The sequence below is a fragment of the Passer domesticus genome, chromosome 22, assembly GCF_036417665.1.
Source record: "Passer domesticus isolate bPasDom1 chromosome 22, bPasDom1.hap1, whole genome shotgun sequence".
Taxonomy (NCBI): Eukaryota; Metazoa; Chordata; class Aves; order Passeriformes; family Passeridae; genus Passer; species Passer domesticus.
The window spans coordinates 7,666,992-7,687,552 of NC_087495.1; the positions used below are offsets into that span (position 1 = coordinate 7,666,992).

At 42.5% G+C, this 20,561-nt stretch overlaps 1 protein-coding gene across 7 annotated transcripts in view; it reads left to right on the top strand.

Moving 5' to 3' along the window:
• KIF1B (kinesin family member 1B) overlaps window positions 1–20,561 on the top strand; it is a 77,487-nt gene that overhangs the window by 26,140 nt on the left and 30,786 nt on the right. For 3 of the 7 annotated variants that reach the window (XM_064396852.1, XM_064396855.1, XM_064396854.1), the window contains 10 exons: window positions 1,675–1,886; window positions 2,904–2,983; window positions 3,350–3,425; window positions 5,785–5,864; window positions 6,892–6,998; window positions 7,427–7,510; window positions 7,675–7,855; window positions 8,225–8,297; window positions 19,401–19,497; window positions 20,253–20,401. In XM_064396852.1, coding sequence (XP_064252922.1) covers window positions 1,675–1,886; window positions 2,904–2,983; window positions 3,350–3,425; window positions 5,785–5,864; window positions 6,892–6,998; window positions 7,427–7,510; window positions 7,675–7,855; window positions 8,225–8,297; window positions 19,401–19,497; window positions 20,253–20,401 — 1,139 coding nt within the window. Of the gene's footprint in view, window positions 1–1,674; window positions 1,887–2,903; window positions 2,984–3,349; window positions 3,426–5,784; window positions 5,865–6,891; window positions 6,999–7,426; window positions 7,511–7,674; window positions 7,856–8,224; window positions 8,298–12,226; window positions 16,968–19,400; window positions 19,498–20,252; window positions 20,402–20,561 lie in introns of those variants that run through there. The other 4 variants (XM_064396856.1, XM_064396857.1, XM_064396858.1 and 1 more) reach the window with 2 other exon arrangements.

Sequence of the window (20,561 nt, forward strand, 5' to 3'; positions counted from 1 at the left end):
CTTTTTACACTCTTTCAGTCAGTCTTTTTGACCCTCACTCAATATCAGCTGAAAGAGATCTGTCTGAAATTTCCTGAAGTGGAAGCTCCTGGTGTGTAAAGGCTCATGCTGGCCTGTGCCATTCTGGTGCTGCTTCCAGCGCGTGCACGTCACGGTGCGCGAGCTGCGGCTGCGGGAGCGGCGTGCATGGTCCTGGGTCCTGTGCTCTGCGCTCACAGCCACTGCAGAGCCACTGCAAGTGCCACTTCCTTGCTCTTCAGGAGTGCATGGCCTTTTGAGACTTCATCCCTGCTCTCTCATGCCTGCTTTCCTCATCCTGGCAGCATTCCCTTCCCTTAACCTGCTTCTCTTCTGTGAAACTCGCAGCCCTGCCTCCCGTATTTGCAGATGGTGGTTTTCAAACTGACTCGGGGCACTCTTCAGTTCCATGAGGCTGAAACAGCAGGTTGAGCATGGGGTGAACTAGGGCATAAGGCTGACAATGGCAGGATTGTTCAGGGGAAGAGTAGAGGAGATGTAGGAGGACAGGGAAATTTATGCAATGTCTGGGGGAGCATCTCACTTTTGTAAATGTGATGCCCCTGTTTATAACTTGCAGGGTCTGATTTGACCTGTTTCTTTCCTGAAGTGACTTATTTTAAAGGACTTGTCTTTGAAATTAAATTTTAAAATATTAAAACCAAGCTATTCAGTTACCTGATATTTTCATGTTAGAAGATTTTTCTTTTGGTGTGTGATTATTCTGAGGATATGGCTTACAGATGTATCCAAGAAGCCAAGTTAAATTAATATAAATTTCCCTTGTATATTTGTTCTTAAATCATTCAGGCAGCTTTTCTTATTCTCTGGTTTTCAAGGCAGCATTTTCAGGCCTGCAGGTTTTCAGACTACAAAAGCTGCCTTGTTAAATTTTGGAGGTTTTTAAAAGACCTTTCTTATTTAAACTAACAGCCAAAGAGCTTTGAAGCACCTTCTGAAGTGTAAGACCCTTATCAGATGTTTTGCTGATCAGATATGTTAGATTTCCATTTTTATTCAGATAAGGAAGGTCAAGAAGCAGCATAAGATGTTGTTGTGAATTTATGTTTTCTTGTCCCTGTCATGCACTGACAGGTGATTCACATCCTCTCTGGTGAGAATTTAAGGAGAGGAAGTTCATTGTCTGGGTGCTTTAGCAGCACAACCACTGCTGTGATAAAGATTTACTTAATCATCATTTCACCTTAAAGGGCTTTGGAAGAGAATGTTTTCCTGAGCTTAAGGGGTTGGTGTCTCAGACATCAGCCCAAAATGTCACTAAGCTCATGAGGATCTCAATTTGGTCCTCTCTGAGATTCAGGGTGCTCAGGTTAGTGTTCAGTGAGGAGTAGGATGGCTAATTTTTGCCAAGGTATAATTTATTTTTCAAGCTTTTTTGTTTAGAAGGGTTTATGATGCAGTTTTTCCTAGTGAACCTCAGGGTCTGAGTTGAGTTATTATGTTATTGTTGCTAGTATTGAAAGATTTGTTTCAGAACTGCCATCTAAAAATTACAAAACTTGCCTTGTTGCTGCTTAAATGCTTTCCTCTTACACTGGTATTTCCTTCCTTCCTTTCTTCCCTTTTTCCTCTTCCTTCCCCCTTCCTGTTTTCCCATTTTCCTGCCTTCCCTCTGTCTGTGTGTCTCTCTCTCAGATCTGAAAGATTTTCAGAACAATAAGCATAGATACTTGCTAGCCTCCGAGAATCAACGTCCTGGCAATTTTTCCACAGCCTCCATGGGGTCCCTCACTGCATCTCCATCCTCCTGCTCTCTCAGTAGTCAGGTGGGCTTAACATCTGTGTCCAGTATACAGGAAAGAATCATGTCAACACCTGGGGGAGAAGAGGCCATTGAGCGTTTGAAGGTGGGTATTAAGGAGGCCAAAGAATCCTGAACCTGAGGGGACTGCCTTTCATAAATATCTCCTGTGTCTGTAGAAATTCTCTGAACCCACTTGCACTGTAAAGAGGGCACTTACCTGCAGTGGGCTAGAAACTGGGTTCATACACAACCTTTCTTGTTAATATTATTTAGGTTTAATTGTAGCCTGGAGCTACAATTAAATTATAAATTAAATTCTTGATTCTTATTTACAGGTCGTCTGATGCAGTTGTAGTAATGGAAAATTTGATCATAAGTGTAGACTTAGAGGACTGGTCAGCACTAGTGTGAGCCAAGTCTGACTTGCAAATGCACTCAGCTGTCAGAAAACCAAATTACCCCAAAGTTGAAAAAAAGGAAGAAGAATAATCCTGCCACTGTTGTCTTCGCCCAGCCCCCACAGATTAAAATGTGAAGCACAGAATAGCATGTTTGGGCAGACAAAGGCAGCCTTGTCCCAGTGCTGCACAGAATTGAACCACAGCAAAGTACCACAGTGAAGTATTTCTTGATTTTTATGAAAGCCCCCCCATGTCCACGGGTGGAGGAGTGGGCAGAGCTGGCTGTGTGGAGGCTCTGCGACATTCTCATGTTTGCCCATCAGACACTGGCACAGGGCTGAACACACTCTGCATTTCCCTTTCTACTGGAAACCCTCCGTTGCCATGGCAATAACAGTGTGCTCTCTGCCTTTCCTTGGCATTCAGTTACTGAATCATGTCTGTAAATCAGATTTTTAAAAAAGGGAAATGAGTTCAGGTGGTTCAAAATAAAGTCTGACCGTGGTTAGATATGAAGTAATCTTTTATTCTCAGCTTGCCTTCAGGACTATCTGCCCTTTTTAAAATTAAGGGAAACAAGTAAGAGTTTTGAGGTGCTAAGAATGCTCTTAATATGTGAAATTAATTTGAGGCCTAAATAGAGCACAGACTTCAATTGCTTTGTGTATGTGTAGAACTTTGGGAAGAATTGTAAAACAACTTTTGGTATTTTCTCACAGGAGTCTGAGAAGATCATTGCAGAGCTGAATGAAACATGGGAAGAGAAACTGAGGAAAACAGAGGCCATTAGGATGGAAAGGTCAGGAATCAGAAGTGCTGTAGTATGGGTGGTCTCTGGAAAGTGGAAGATGGAGAAGGTTACTCTGTTCAAAAGCAGTGGGAAATGGTGCTAGGGATGGTTCTGCTGACCCTTGTGTCAGCTGTAGAACAGCAGGGCAGTGCTGGGAGGAAGTCCTGCTCTTTCCTGGCTTTGTCACAGTTAAAGTTGCTGTTCCATAGGCCACTCTCAGACTGAAGTTTACCACCTTGCCCTGGTGTGCCCTGAGGTGGTGACAGTCCTGGGTAGGCTGCTTCAAAGTCTAATACAGTAATTATCTGGCTTTCATTAGACCATACTTGTCTAAGAAGCCTAAAATGGGGTCAATATCTTGTTTTTCTCTCTCAGGGAGGCATTGTTGGCAGAAATGGGCGTTGCCATTCGGGAGGATGGAGGAACGCTGGGAGTCTTCTCACCCAAAAAGGTAAAGAAAATTGCTAACTATTGCCTGTTGTTTCCAAAAGGCTAACTGACCTGGGAGGAGGGGGATGAGAGTTGAACTCTTTTGGATCTTCCTTTAGAAGATGCTGTGCTGCAAGGAGAAGCAGCTCCTTTTGTATCTTGAGTCAGTAGCAAATCAGAAGGTGCCTGTCTTAATTCTGCTGCCATTTCCTGCAGTACCTGTGTGTGACCTTTGTGTGCTCTACCTGCTCTTCTTTGAGATATCCAGAGAAGATTTAAGGCTTGTTTAGGTGCTCTTCTTTGAATTGTTTGTTAATCCTTCTTCCCCTTGGAAAAAAGGATGGTGATCTAATGAAGCAGTGAACACAGGGGATGCAAGGGAATATTTAATTCAATACTTGCTATTAGTTCTATTTTCTGAAATTTGAAAGAAGCAGAACTGAGCAGGAAAAGGGCATAAATCAGTGTTGTAAGTGTAAAATGATTAGGTTAGCAAAGAACCTGTCTCTGCAGGTAAAGCAGAATTACAGAAGTACAAGGAAAAAAACTACTTTCTTTTTTTCTTAAAAATCTTTGAGCAAGCAGCATGAGTAATATTTTAGTGTGTAAGTGTGTAGTAAACTTGATCTGGGGTTAAGCAGGGACCTATTCAGAGGCACTGCACAGAAATGTAGAACCCCAGAACTGGTTAAAATGTTTGATCCTTCAGTTAGAACAGTGTTAGTCTGCAATGCTTGGAGTTGGTAGAACTCCAGTTTGCTTTTGGTCACTACTCCAGGAGTGCCTGAGGTTTGTAAAGGGGCAGATTCATTGACTATTCTTTACATTTCTTTCTCTTACATTTTGGATCCTCATCTCATTTTAGATTTTTCCTCAGAGGCCATCAGCTCTTTTTGATGATTCTTTTGGTGCATTTTCAGCTGATCAGGTTTGTGTATAAATGCCACCTGGATAAAGTAGTTGCTCGGGTAATAGATAGTATTTTTTTTTACCTCCATAGGATTTATTAGAAGAAGTGGAACTCCCAACCCAGTCCTGTCTGCTTCTGTTCCTTGCTATCCTTGCAGTTCCATTAGCTGTCCTAGTAACTGTGGTTGTTGTGAAAATGTAGGAGACGAGAGCTTAGATGGAAAATGTGAAGTGTTCTGTGTAAAGACTCCACACTTCTGAGGTACCAGTATGTATCTCATATGCAAGGAGTGAACAGTTGGGAGTGCCAGCATCATCTCTCAAGCTGTGGAGCTTTATTTCTTACAAAGTATTCAAGTGGTGCAAGTTGTAGTGGTGTTACAGCAGTTGACTGTGTCTGGGATTTGGTTTCTCTCCATTTTTCTCTTGATTGAAGAGCTTTAAACAGCTCCAAGTGCTGATTTGTGCAGTGAACAGCAATGGCAGCATGGAACATCTTCAGCTGCAGCTTTGGGTCACCCCTGGATTTTTAGGGGGAAAAAGCTGTATTTTTTCTCCCCCTTTCTGTCCTTATAATTTAATCTTCCATTGACAATCAGAGTCCTTCATTCAAAGACAAATTCATCATGACCGTCCAGTAATTACAGCTTTTGTAAATGTAGTGCTGTTAGAAGCTCTCATAATTAAACTTTTTTGCATCTAAGATAGTTGATGGGAATAGTGTTTATAAGGAATCTGAGCCAAATTTATTTATTTTTGCTAAATTTGTTCTGTTTGAGGATAACAAAGGGACAAGTGGCTTATTAACAGTTTTGTGTCTCTTTTATTATCTTTCTGCTTTACTTTGTTTAACCATTTTTGCCTTTTCTTTTGTGCTTGTGCTTACTGCCATCTCACTGGCTAGATTTTCACACCAAGGCCTTGTGACTTGTTTGCTGATTCCTATGGGGTATTTTCACCAAAGAAGGTTGGTTTAGTAACTGTAGTGGATTTAAATTTAGAAGTTTAGATGAAGAGCTTCTTAGCTGTTGGTATCAGAGAATATTGGTAGTTTTAGATTTTGTTTTGATATTAACAGCCTTTGCCAAATAAGCAACTGACCTGTGCCCAAGAAAAGCCAAAGTTGATTCCATATGAGTTTCAAAATTTCACTGAAGCCACCTTTTCTGCTCTTGGACATCCCTTATCAAAGTTTACAGAGACTTTATAAGGACGACTTTTTCTCCAGCTGAAGCCTTTCTTCCTTCCATGGATTGATATTTTGGATAACTAAGCAATCTGAGTTGTATTTCACTGGTTCTTTGTGATGCTTTGCAATACTTTAGGAGGTTATGTTTGAAAAAATCCATTATGGGATAATCTCGATACACGTGGCAAAACTGCTGGATTGAAGCTCACCCTCCACAGCTGCAGGAAGGAGCCTGAAAGCAGAACCTCAGTGCTTAATTAACTTTTTCTTTTTGTTCTTTCAGACTCCTCATCTTGTAAACCTCAATGAAGATCCACTCATGTCTGAATGTCTGCTGTACTACATCAAAGATGGCATTACAAGGTGAGAGTTGGTGCTGATACACTCTGGAGTTGCCTTCTTTGCTTGCTTGCTTAGTACACATTTAATAGATTCTGCATTCACAGATATGAGATAAAATTTAATGGCCAGACTTCAAATTAAAAATTGATTTTATTCCAAAACTTATTTTCAAAACAGCTGGAAGGACAGAGATGATTTTTATTTTTTTTTGGAGCACCAAGTCGTGTTTGGTTGCTTAGTTTCTGTATTCCTGGGGAACAAATGGAAGAGAGTAAGTACACTGTCAGGGGCTGGCATGTGGTACTACTCCAAGGTGCATTAAGCCCCCTGAAGGGAGTATCAAAGTGTAGAGAATTCAGCAGAGAATGATGACTAGAATAGCTCGGGGCTTAAGAAGTCATTATAAGTTTTGAGTCTAGCTCATTGGCATCAGGAATGTGTAAATTAATAAGTAGAGCAAATTCATAAACATTAGGATTGGAAATTAAGCTGTCTGTACCTAGAATTGCTCAAACACTTGGGTTTGAAATGGACATACATCTTCGTGCTCCAGGGGTACAGCCAACCTCTGTCTAGATGCTGGATGAAACTGCTTGTGGGATCACATTATTCAGCAAGAGCCTCCTGAGCCATTTGTGCTCCTTTGTTCAAGTGCAGAAGGTGATTAGTGGGAGGGATGATCCCTGTCTGCCACCTCAAACACACCACTGGAAGTTCTTGTTGGGTTCCCCTGCTTGCATCCCTTTCTAAAAGGAGAAGGGTTTCACCAGAGGGAAGGAATTGCATTAAACCCAGAGGTATTTGACATTTCAGTTCTCCAAGTGACGTGTTTTAAGGGAGAGAAAATTTTCTTTCGCAAAGCTGCCATCCTCCAGTTCATGGCAGAGCAGGCAGGTTCTCTGCAGTGCAGAATTAAACACTGGGACAAACCTTTACATTGGAAGGGTGGTGTCAATATTCAGGCTTTCCCCTGGCTGTGTGGGCCGTGCTGTCCAGTGCAGGCTGCAGAAGGTGCTGGCTGGTGTTGATGCGTGTGTGCTGGCTGCAGGGTGGGCCAGGCTGACGCGGAGCGGCGCCAGGACATCGTGCTGAGCGGGGCTCACATCAAGGAGGAGCACTGCGTCTTCCGCAGCGAGAGGAACAACAACGGGGAAGGTAAAAACCTGCTTCACTTTCTGTCACGGCCGTAGCTGGCCAGGGAGTCCTGTGATGTGCAAGTTTTCTGACCTCAAGAAAAGGATCAGTTTTGGCTTGTTTTCTTGAGTCGCAGGGAAAGAAAATAAAATTTGTTTAGGTGATAATAGCTTCAAATTGTAAGTTGCAGCCAGTATAACAGTTAAATTCTGACCCTGGTTAACTATAGACATGAAAAAAAAGTAGTTTCCAGCTGCAGTAAGTAGAGAAGTCAGTACTATTGATTTCCTCTTGGGTCTTTATTTTTAAGCAGCATGACATCCAGGGGTGATTGACTTCTTTGGTGTTAGTATGAACATAGGCAGCAAATGAGAGGCCTCTGGGGCTTCCACACTTCTGTTCCTCTACAGGACTCCCTAAAGTCTCACTCATCAATGTTTTCTTTGTAGTTATTGTAACTTTGGAGCCTTGTGAACGATCAGAAACCTACGTGAATGGCAAGAGGGTTGTGCAGCCTGTGCAGTTGCGCTCAGGTAAGAAATGTTACCATAGATTTTTTTGTAGACCCTCTGTATGTGACATTGACATCATATATGGGGAATGCTAGGTGCTGTTTAGGGATAGTGTCACCTTTAGCTTTTAAATAGAACTTGGTACCATTCTTCTGTCAGCTGCAGTTTTCTGTTCCTGTTTCTAGGAAATCGAATCATCATGGGTAAAAATCATGTCTTCAGATTCAACCACCCAGAACAAGCACGAGCAGAACGAGAGAAAACACCATCAGCTGAGACTCCCTCAGAGCCAGTTGACTGGACATTTGCTCAGAGGGAGCTTCTGGAGAAGCAGGGCATTGACATGAAGCAAGAGATGGAGAAAAGGTAATAAAATAACTCAAAATTTCAACCTGAAAGAAAGAAGAGTCAGCAGTAGGTTACTGGGTTCTGCCACATAGCATCTCTGCTACCCCTTGTGGAAGTTCAGAAAGTTTCCTCATTCCATTGTAGTGTTTCAGTGCTCCTTTAAAAATCACAGGTAAGCACTGGCCACTAACGCTGCAGACCTTTTGGAAAGGACTGAAGTGCAGCTTGCAGGGTTTTACCTCAGTAGTACTGAATAGCCAGAGAACTGTTCCTTGTAAGGACAACGACTTTTACTCTTGTAACTAAATCAGGAGACTGTGCATGTAGAGTAACATCAACAGGAAAATAATGACCTCTGACTACTTCTGTTCTTCTGTTCATCTGCAGATTACAAGAGATGGAGATCTTATATAAGAAAGAGAAGGAGGAAGCTGATCTCCTGTTGGAGCAGCAAAGACTGGTATGTTCCCTTACTCCTGATTAACTATGCCTTTGACAAACAGTAATTCCTGTCCTTGCTTATCTGAAAGTTTAGGAAACCTGCTTGGGTTGTCTGCACAATGCAGTTCTACCTTTGCTTTCAAATTCTTTGTGTCTACAATGAATTATTAGTAGTGTGAGTGAGCTCCTTCAGGTTAATTCAGAGATTGTGAATGACAGTAAAGAGGCTTTAATCAATTCTTGTTGGGATAGATTGGATTTCTTGCAAGTTAACCTGAAAGAAGGGCATTTTTGTGCTCTGTGTTTTTTGAAGTTATTTTTCAGTAATCTAAACAGCTACTCCTTGGGATGTTTGCCTTTATTTTGTCTTGGATCACCAGAACATACTAATTTTGTGCTGCCAAAGAGATTTCTAGAACAATGATACACTAGGTTTAGATTTTGAATGATGTCTGAAAATGTTGCTGCATTGTGCATGTTTTAACCCTTCTCCCTCCCCTGCATGGAGTTCCTTGTGAGGGTCTTGGTGGTACACAAGCCAGTGGTGGAATTCCGAGTAGGGAGCAGTGTGGTAACTCATTCAGAGCACTGGGAATTCCACCACTCCACATATTTGTCAAAAAGGAAGTCTGATAAATTAAGTCTGATGTAGGAAAACTTCAGTCTTCTCACAACAAATACCTCTGAAGTGCAATACAAATAGAAATCCATGCAGTCTTCAAGCACCCTGTGAATTTGAAAAACAAGACCAAACCCAGGAATGAACTCTAGATTTCCCTAAGAAACCAGAGTCTCCTGATTCTGCTTTAGCTGGTTGTCTTTAGCCAGAACACAAATGTAGTTGTGCCAGAATTCTGATAAAAATTTCAAACTCACAATTCATGTTTGTCGTATGAGATGGAGACCACTGAAAACTGTGGGTTAAATGCACGCTGGGCTTTGCACTGTAAAGCTCTTGCTCTGTGGCTTCCACAGTACTTTGCATAATTTAAAAAAAAAATTCCTATTACACACTTAGAAACTTCTGCATCTCTAATTATTTCATCACAAGTGGCTAATTTCTTGGATCGAGAGGAGTGGCTGCAGACTTTGACCAAGGCCACCATTAGTTCAGAAAATTAGCTTAAATGTGACTAATGTAATGTTTCGCCTCTGGAATTTTTAGTTAAAATTTGGGTAGCAGAAAAAAAGTACAGTAAAAATGTGAAAATAAAAATAATTTGAGTATTGAGTAACTTTTGGCAATGTGTCAAATGAGATGCAAGTAATGGAATTCCCTCCCCTAAATTTTAGCTGACTGGCACAAGCTATTGTATGAATTAAAGATGTGAAATTGGCTGTCTGGGAAGCTGCTTCCAATAAGGCTGCATTTATAAAGTGTTGTGAAGGGAATTTATTTCCCCAAATACTTCAGATTAAGGGAAAATTCTTTAGAGAGTGGAGTGGTTAATACAATAAAGATGCTGGTTTATTCAAGTTTGTTTTGTTCTTGCTGGTTTCAGTGAGTGGACAAAGGTGCAATGCTAGCCTGCATGCCTCAGCAGTTCCTGAAGGACACCTGACCTAGTTGTAGGGGATCATACCAAATGGGATCCTGGTCAGGGAGCAGTATCCTGCTTATCACAGTGCTCCATAAGAATATTTCAGGTGACAGCAGAGCTTGCTGACACAGCTGATGATCTCTGTGTTGCTGTGTGCAGAGCCTGGGATGGACAGGGTTAGTGCACCCATGCAGCCCTAGCTGAATGATGAGTGGGAAATCTGGGAGTGCATTTCAGCCTGTGTACCTTAAAAGTGTTTACACTGTTCCATAGCCAGCTGCAGAACTAGGTTCTCTAACTTACTGCTGTGTAAGACTGATATTGAGATAGAAATATTCTTCTTGGTGTAAACTGGAGTACAATCTCAGATGTAAGAAGCTAGCTATCCTGTTTACCAGATTGCTTTGGTTTTGTGCTGAGATTCCAACCAGTCTGGATGTTTATTTGTTAGATGTGCTGTACAAAAAATAAGCAATAGCTCTTGGCCCCCAAAATTGCCAACTAAAACATCTTTGCCTTGCTAGTATTACTAGGGAATAGAAGTAGTTGTTCTCCATTTTACAAATTGATTGTGAAAATGTGTGTAATAGAGCTAAAATGGTCATAATGCCTCTGCAGTGGCCAGTTGATATTGGAGTTTTGATTATAGCTGCACTAATTGGTCTGGGTAACCTCTGAGTGCACACAGGGCAATGACTCAGTGTCTCTTCATCATTTTTTGATACGAAGACATGCTTTACCCATAAGTAGTTCTATGGTAGTTTTGTAACTATCAGAGTCCCGTGGAACTTGTGACTTAATGTTGGAGTAGTTCATGTTTTACCTTTCTGGTTGTATCCCTGAGTGGTCCAGCTACACTGGGGCTTCCTCCAGGGAACCTTTGGTTTCCACTGCACTGTGCAGCTTGCTAGATGCTATTTCCTTAGGCCACGACTTTTGTCAGCTGTAAACTCACAAAGAGTTTCTAAACCAGTGTTTTGTTATATTTTGACCTAAACTAGAAGTTGGTTCTCTAGTACTGTTCTTAAAACTACATTAAGTCACAAGAAGCTCAATAATGTCAATCTGGTGCTGGCTCAATGACCTGGGTTCCTTTGGTTTTAGAGTAAGTGGCTGTTACTGTTCCTGGTTTCTCTTGTGCTCTAAATCTCCATGTGGAAAACAGGGATGTTAGTTAGAGCTGCATTAGACACTGACTGCATTGAAGGTGTTTGGATCACAGTAACACACAGGACTTCTTGCTTGTTAAAGAGATGTCTTAATCGGCCTTTAAAGAAAAGTGGTCTATTTTAATTCCTGGTTGCAGTAAGCAATGATGGATATCCTTAACTTGTGGTGGCAGTTTATCTGAACAGACATTCCTAGCATATGGAAACCCGAGGCACTGTTCATTAAAAATCATTTAGCAAAAGGTGGAAAACTTGTAATGAAGAAGCAAAGCGCATAATGCTTAGCAAGTGTGTGGAAGCTCCAGGCTCTAGGGTTTGAGAAGAAGACAAATCAAGGATATCAAATAGAAAATTCGTATTAAAACAATTAAAACCAGAAAGTCATTACTCTGCATTCTGCTGAAACTCATTCTTCGGACAGACAAGACTGATAATGGTTTTTTTCCTTTAAACTAAGCAACAAGGTGCCAAATGGAAAAAAAATCAAACAAACCACAACCCACCTCTGAAACTCTGATTCTGGATATCCTTCTAGCTTGTAGCAAGTCTTGGAGTATGAACCACTGTCTTCGTCTGTCATAGTGGCACTTACAGTCCTTTTAACATTGAACCTTTCGGCTGCTTCTGTTTCATTTTTTCCTGTCGTCTAACACTTCTCTGGCTGCTGTTGTAGTGAAATGGATTCTAAACTTGAGCATCCCTGCAACCACGTGCAACGTTACTAACAGTGTTAACCCGACTTACTCTGGCTGCTCATGACATCTTCTGTGGCTGTTGTGCTCACCTTCCTGGGGAGGATTTGCTGAAAGAAGCAACAGCAGTCACCAAGGCAAATGTGTGTGGTGGGGATTTGCATGTCTTTGTAGCATGTGTGAACTGCAGTTGACACTTGGTTTTAAGAAATAAAACCAGGAACTTGGTTTTAGTCGGACTATTTAAAGATTTTGGAAGGGTTTGGGAGGGAAGAGTTCAGATTATCAGCTATTATGAGATGACAGGACTTAAATATAATGTTAATCTTTATGTAGTGAAGAGCTCCAGTTTTGGCAGTCCATGACTCTGGAAGATGCATTTTAATGCCCTAACACTCAGTCTTCAGGGACCTCCTTATCACTTGTTCTATTTTGATTTTTGATTTAGTTTTCTTTGCCTGCTACTTCTTGTTTAGCTTTTCCATTTTCTTACAATTTTAATTTTGGTTATTTTGGGGCCACTTCTTGATTTTTGTTTTTCCAAAGGATGCAGACTCTGATAGTGGGGATGATTCGGACAAGAGATCGTGTGAGGAGAGTTGGAGACTGATCACTTCCCTGAGAGAGAAGCTGCCCCCCAGCAAGCTCCAAACCATTGTAAAAAAGTGTGGCCTCCCCAGCAGTGGGAAGAAACGAGAACCTATTAAAATGTACCAGATACCCCAGCGGCGACGCCTTAGCAAAGACTCCAAATGGGTCACCATCTCAGACCTAAAGATTCAGGCTGTGAAGGAGATATGCTATGAGGTAGCACTCAATGACTTCAGGCACAGTAGGCAGGAGATTGAGGCTCTGGCCATTGTTAAAATGAAGGAGCTTTGTGCCATGTATGGGAAAAAAGACCCAAATGAGCGCGAATCGTGGCGAGCGGTCGCTCGGGATGTCTGGGATACCGTAGGAGTTGGAGATGAAAAGATTGAAGATGTAATGGCCAACGGCAAAGGAATAACTGATGTGGATGACCTAAAGGTGCACATAGACAAATTGGAAGATATTCTGCAAGAAGTGAAGAAGCAGAACAACATGAAGGATGAAGAGATCAAAGTTCTCAGAAATAAAATGCTAAAAATGGAGAAGGTTTTACCCCTGATAGGGTCTCCAGACAAAGCTCAGTCAACTGTAGCTAATGCCAAGTCCCCGAACTCTGCCAGTGCAGGGGATGTGGACAAGAAGCCCACGGATGAGGCAAAGAGAAGCGAGAATGATGATCTCGCTAAGGAGGAGCGTGTGTCTCAGTTAATGGCAGGCGATCCAGCTTTCAGACGTGGGCGTTTACGTTGGATGAGGCAAGAACAGATTCGATTTAAAAATCTGCAGCAGCAGGAAATAGCAAAACAGCTTCGTCGACAGAATATGCCTCACCGGTTTATTCCACCTGAAAATCGCAAACCCCGGTTTCCCTTCAAAAGCAACCCCAAACACAGGAACTCGTGGAGTCCCGGCACCCACATCATTATCACCGAGGATGAGGTTATTGAGGTTCGAATCCCGAAAGAAGACGACAAGAACAAAGATGAAGGCAAAGAGAAAGAAAGCAAAGCCGCCTCTAAAGATGCGCAGCAGCTGTGGAATCTTTACGGGCCGCAGCGCAGCCAGGATCACATCCAGGTGAACCGGCAGCAGCTGGGCTCGCCGCCGCAGCCCGGCAGCCAGCAGCAGCCGCCGCTGCGCTGGAGGAGCAGCTCCCTGAGCAGCGGCTCGCAGAAGGGGCTGCGGCGCCAGGCCTCGGGCTCCGCCGAGGCGCTGCGCCCGCCCAGCCCCGAGCCGCAGGGCTTCCAGCACAAGCGCCAGCTGCACCAGCACCGCCAGCCCTACGGCGGCCCCGGCGCCGAGGGCAGCGCCGCCAAGCACACGGAGCGGCCCGGGCAGCACGGCCCGTTCGTCACCCCGCCCCGCATGAGGCGGCAGTTCTCGGCCCCCAACCTGAAGGCGGGCAGGGAAACCGCGGTGTGAGCGGGGACCGCGCCGGGCCGGGCTCCGGGAACCGGCCCCGGGCACCCGCCCTGCAGTTAGAGCAGCGTCCGTGGGAAGGATATGCTGAGAAATTGTAAGAACTTTCTTCATAGACTAGAAGACTCGGAGGGAGGGAGATGGAGGGGAGAGCTTCCCACTAGCTCATTTACCAAGTTTTTGTGTGTGTGTGTCCTGAAGCATTTTTCTAATGCTGAAAATACTGTCTGGAACTTACCAAGTGCTACCTTCCTCCCGTGTTTTATGTAGACAATCAAAAGAGGAATTTAGTTTCTAGCATTGAATGTTTCTTGTGACCTTTTTCTTAGCAATAAGGAAACTGACCATCTGTTTATGAATGGATCTGGTTCTTCAGAACAATATTTTCCACTCTTAACTCGATTTTTAATAGTAATAATAATCTATAAACCAAAAGTTGTCGGCTGACAAGATACGTGTAGCTTTTTTATGAAGAAATTAAGAAGAGCTATTGGGTCACACTCCCTGAGTAGGTGTCTCTTCTTCTGCTTAAGTTCATAAATATTGGTATGAAATTGCTGTGACAGTTAAACCAGCCTGGATGGAATTTTATGTCAGAATATATATATAATGCTGAAGCAATTATTTGGAAATAAGCTTTTTCTAATTCCCATTGTATCTCTAAATAGAATAGGTTTTAATTATTATACTGAGACTGTGGAAAGGAACTAGGATTTTTCAATACTCTGGTGCACTCAAAAAGCTAATTCTTTTATGTTTTCAGCTTTCTCAGGCATGAGTCTGGGAGATGTTCTTGAAATAGTTATTCTTAGGAAGATTTATAAATCACTACTTTGTGTTGGCTGAATTCTCCTGTGAGATGGGAGAATTGAACTGTTTCATCTTAATGTGATACCTCATGTTAGTGCCTCTGGTCTTGGATTAAACTTGAATTCAAGACTTGTTTAATAAAGGAGAAGGTTGCTTTGCAGAGAAAATAAGATTAATTTCCTTCTCCCCACACTCAAAATGCGAGTTAAAATCTTTCATGTCTGTTTTGCTCTGAAGGGGTTTGCACTTGCAGGTGATTTGCCATAACACAAAGGCTTGCTATTCCTGCTTCAGATTGTTCCAAGCAAATTACTGAAGAACTAGTGATTGAGGAGTAGGCTTTGAGGATTTGTCTCAATTGGAGAGTCCCAAACTGAATGCTACTGGGTTATTTTCTGAGTTTCCAAAAGTGCAAGACAAAGTTGCTCTTACTTTGCAAAATCTGTGGCCTTAAATGTAAGCCAATAGAAATATTTGAGGACTTATTTTGCTTTTAAATTTAACTTGAATAAAATTGTAAGAACAAAATTGGACACTCTACCACATTTGGTAAGGTAGATCCACTTTGCAGTGTATTTGTGCTGTTTTGCACAAGTATCCTGAATTTACTTGAGGTTGCTTATTTTTTTATAAAATATAAGCCCTACTGGTAACTGTTACTTGTGTGTGGCTCAGCATAGCTGTAGGTGAGTGGCAAGTGTCTTAAGCTTATTTTCCTTTTTTTTTGTGTCCTATCCTGCCTCAGCTGGGCGTGTTGTAGGTGCTGTTGCAACACACGTGCCATTTACATCTAAAGTAATCAAGTGTCAGCTCTCAGTTCTCAGCACACGTATCACTGGTGGGATGGTGGCCTCTGCTGCAGGAGATACAAAGTCAGTCCTCCAGCTCCTAAAAGAGCAAACTGCTCTGATCACTTGGGAGTTTGCTTTATGGCAGGTTCAGGTCTGTGTCCAGATCGGGCTTTGTCACTTGCATTTGTCTCATGCTTTGGCCTACTTGAACAAAGGAAATAAAGCATCACTTCCAGAAATGTCTTGATTCTTAAAGAAAAGAAAGCTTGTAGATGAGCAATACTTTCTATGGGCTTGAATCCAAATTGCAAAATGAGTTTTGGGCTGCAAGTAATGTTTTGCTGTTGTTTTTATTTTAGAATCCTGTTTTAGTAGTGCATTGCACCTCGGTTTTGTGCATGTCAAGCATAGTGAGTTCTTACATATCCTCAGAAGGGCTTGGACTCTGTGGAACACGCATGCTTGGGAAAAGCCTCTCAGTTCCACAGGAGCACGTGAGGCAGACAGAGCTGGCCTGCACGGGATGGGCCCTGGGAGGAGAGCAGAGCAGTCCCATCTCCTGTCCCTGTTCTGGAGGATTGCTGCCTGTATGAAATCACCACGTGATTGAGCACGGAGTCATTCTGGCATCCGTGGAACTACGTGTACTGACACGAGACTAAAACTGCTGCTTGGTGCCTTAATGCCGAACACTAAAATGTTTGTGCCAACTTACTGCAGCCTAAAACTCAGAAAAGAACTCTGTGGTGCTGGTGAGCAGTAGGTGGCCATCAGCCTGCCTTACCCCTGTTTTAGTGCAGCACTAGAGGAACAGCCCTGTCTGTTCTGCTGTAGGATTTGACAGAACAGAAAAAGGACAGTCGGTGTCAGGATGAGTCCAGTCTGCTTCAAGGAAGCAGCTTTTTTCCTGTCTTTTAGGAGGATATTTAAGAATTTGATATGAATTGCAGTGCAGTGCTTCATCTGATAGGGGAAGCAGTGTGAGAACTGTGGATCTCCTTGCACTATTCAGAAATGCACACAATTCTCACTCCAAATCCTGTGTTAATGGAGTTAATGAACAGTGAGACAGCTGCTTCCATTGATGGCGGTGTGAAAAGGCTTTCAGGGTAATGGAAATGTGGCATCCGTGGTGGAAGTGCTCTTTGACTAAGTTCAGTTGCCTTTGCCAAGTGCTGCTGTGCTTTGGCAGCTGGCTTGGGTCCACCTGTGCCTTTGGGATGGCTTCTCCAGGACTGACTGGGACACTGGACTTGGGGTGGGATTGAATGCACATCACTAATGCTCCTCACTCAGAGTGACTCCAGCATCCTCCCTCAAGCAATCTGAATTTGGGGATCTGTCAAACTAGAGGATGCTGTTTTTATCAGTACATTCAGCATAGTTTCAGTATCTCCCTCACTGTGTCCTTTACATGTTGAAATTTGTTTTTTGTTGAAATTTTTCTTGGATACTTCCCATAAAAAATCTCTCCAGGAGCTGCCACATGAGAAATCTATGCTGTGTAACTATTTGTACTGTAAAGAAAGCAGTGAGCTGCCTTTGAACTAAATGGGATTTTCAGATCTGTCTGTTGTTTTGGATTGTCTTAAGAGCAAGTATCTGCCTTGTGAAAAGCAGAACTGGTTTGTATTGTAACAAGTGCTCTTTCAATAAACTATGAAATACTCTTGTAAGTGTCAGACTTGTATCAGTGAAATGGAAGTGAAACTTGACTGCAGGCTTGTCCTGCTTTTATTTTTTATCTTGGGGTTGGGCTTGTTCCAGCGGGGTTATAAAGGTTTCTTTAATTGTTCCTCAGTCTGATTCTTTTAAGTTCATCCACCCTGGTGTTTCTGCTGTTATGTGGAAAGTAGCAAAGCAGACTTTTGTCCATCTCAGCTTATTTAAATTCATTATAAAAGAAAATAAGAGCTTTTTGTAGCACAAGGAACTATACACCATTCCCGTCTTCAGTGCTGCCCCATTGTGCCATCCTGTGTGCTGTTTATCTGAATTCTGGAAGAAAACACAGAGCTGGCTGTTCTGCCTTTATTTGCTCATTGAAGGCAAAAGAAATGGACTTTTCTGTGCACCTCAGATCCAGGGGAGAATCACACACAGCAGCACCTTGGCAGCATCACGTCTCAGCTGTTGTGGTGCAGGGCTCTGCTTTGACTGGTCCAGTCTGGATTTAAAAAGCTTTGTCTGGTTTGAGTGTGAGGGGTGTGGGGTTGTTGGTGGGTTGGGCTCTTTTTCTTTTTTGTTTCCCCCAACCCCCATTCCCTCTCCCACTTTTCAGTTTCTCCAAAAGAATCTGGAAAGATTCTCCTAAAACTCTACTTGAAGAGCTTTCCATTTCTACAATTTAGCTGTTCAAAATGACATTATCAACTTCAGACTACAGGAAAATAAATTATTTTTCCTTTCCTTGCAAGTGAGAGAAGCTTATTTGTGTCACTTTGCAGCTCACCAGTTTTATCTTGGTTTCAAATGTAATAGCATTATCTGCATGGAATGGGGGAAATAGATCAAAAAAGTGCCTTTATGTTAAATAAAAATCAGGATAATGCTGGGCATTTCAGAAGGGTAGATAAGTCTGATACTTCATGAGAAGTCTCATGGAGTCTAGAATAGATTTTGGTGAATCTAAGAATTTCAGAATGAATGTCAAAAGAAAGGGTATGTATTTGTTTTGTTTGCAGTGCTTAGCTGCTGGGCTGAAGTTTCTTCCTGTCTCAGTAAGTAGCCAGCTCAGGGTGAACGGAGCAGGAACAACTGAAGGAGGAGCATTTCAGCCAAATTAAATACTCAAGAGGAAATTAGAAAATGAAAATGCACCCATCATACGAAGTTCAGTTTTGCTCTCAGGGGTATTGAATTTGTGGTATTCAAAATCCCGCACTTTCCAAGGGCACAGCTATACCATTTGTTAGTGCTGCTTTCAGAAAATATTACTTGTGAAGCTGCAGGAGTGTTGTGGAGGTGTATCTCCTTTCCAAAGGGAGTCTGAAGCCTTTCTGGCTGAAGCTGACACCAGCGTGTTGTGGATAAGTGATGCAGCTCTTTAGGTGGGACACGTAAGGGGGATGGGAGGAAAATGGAAAGCTTTTATTCTGTAGCTCTTGGACTTAAGAACCTCCTATTGCAAACTGGGCGCTGGAGAAGAACTTTAGGATTTGGAACTGTGGAAGAGAGAAGGGTGGAATACAAGATGAGTGCCTTCAAGAATTCTCCTTAAGAACTCAGCAATGCCCTTAGTGAATTGTTGTTGTAGCTCTTGTGTAAAAATCTTGAGAAACCAGTTTAATTTGTGTAATAATATGTCAAAGGTTTATCTTAAAAAAAAATAAAATACCCTCGTGGGATAGACTTTGAGACCAAGAGCAGTGTGACAGAGTCTGTTCTAATTTGTATTTGTTTTGCCAGCAAATAATAAAAGGCTCATTAGGTTTAAGTAGCATTTATTTCAAGGCACGATAAGGTCTGAACAGGAAGAAAATGCCTTTGTACCAGAAGCTGTTGCTGAAGTGTTCCTCGTGGGGAAGCCACTGCACAGACTTCTCTGCCAGGGCCGTGGTGGTATTTTATCTTCTGATGTCTTAAATACACATGTGAGAGAGTGCTATTTACATGCCATGGGGAAAATCTCATTGAAAACAAAGTGCTTCCCCCACTAATATTTGAAATTATTTCTTTTTAATACAAAGGCAAATTAGTGGTGCTGTTAATCCTTCTGTTTGAGAAAATGAAGGTGAATAATCCTCCCCTTTCAAATTTATTTTTGCATTTTTCTCTATTTCTGCCTCTTTCCTACCTCTCTGAAAGCAGCAGGCCGCCTCCAAATAAAATGCCCTTCTTCCTGTCTTTAGCAAAAACCCCACCAAAAGAACACCCTAAAGCTTTCCCTCTCTGGACACTGTACATGTGAATGTGGTGATTTAGAGACCAGCTCTCCTGTCGGGTGTTGGCCCTGTGTTCTCCAGGGGAGGCTGCCCTGGAGCAGTGCTGGTGTGACCTGGGAGCACTCTGACGTCTGAGCTGTGTCTGTCGCTCTGAGCTGTTGGTGTCTCTCAGCTTCCTCTGGCTCTTGTCTGTCCTCCTACACAGCCTCTCCTCTCTCCCCACAGGACTATGAGAGCAAACTGCAGGCCCTGCAGAAGCAGGTGGAGACACGGTCCTTGGCAGCTGAAACAACAGAGGAGGAGGAAGAGGAGGAGGAAGAAGGTGAGTTTGAAGCTAAAAATAATTTGGATATAGCCAAGTCTAAAGGAACAGCTGCTGTGTCATCTCTTGTAATAGAAAACTTGCTTTGGAAAGCTGCAACACTCTGCAAGTTCTTGATCTGTAATCCTCTCAGCATCAAGATTTCAGATACCCATTTATAGAATACATTCCACCTGAACAGTAGACCTGCATCTTCAAACACAACTGATGCACAAACTAGATTAGTTTTACCCAAGCTTTGATTTGGTGCTCTTGAAGGAATCTCTTCCTGGCACTAACAGAGCTCAGATGTCTTAAAACAAAATAACGCTGTTGCCTTTGCTCCCTTGTTTTAATCTTGAAATTTCTCTTTCCTCCTTGCTAGGAATTCTTAGAATGCTGTGACATGTCTGTATAACTCCATTTCTGGACAGTAGATAATTTATTATTCTCATTAAACTTGCTCTCATTCCTCTCTTTCAGCATTTGGCTTTAATAATTGCCAAATAACCTAAAATAACAGGAGCAGAAAAAGATTTGTTTCCTGTGTTCCAAATCTCATTTACATGATCATTAATCTCCACTGCTAATGTTGAGGAAGTTTGAGTCCAGTTTTTCCATGATGAATAATGAAAACGTAGGGGTTTATTGTCTGCTTTTCCAGAGAATGTGTTGAGAGCTTGATGGCACAGTCAGCAGGAGTATTGGATACTGCATGTGATGGGCTTGAGAGGAAGCCACGTTGTTTTATTCCTCTGTTTCTTTGCTCTTCCCAGTGTCCTGGACACGCCATGAGTACGAACTCGCCCAGTGGGCTTTCAGGAAGTGGAAATTCCACCAGTTCACTTCACTGAGGGACCAGCTCTGGGGAAATGCAGTGTACCTGAAGGAAGCCAATGCAATCAGTGTAGAGTTAAAGAAAAAGGTAGGGACGTGCAGAGCCAGTTTTTGAATTTTCTGACCCATCAGTTTTGATTGTATAATCCTGCTGTAAATGCTCTGAGTTTCTTGTAATTGTATGTCTCTTGCTTATCAATTTGGGCTGTAAAAGGGTTCAGAAAATGGTGATTTGGGCTGTGAGGGTG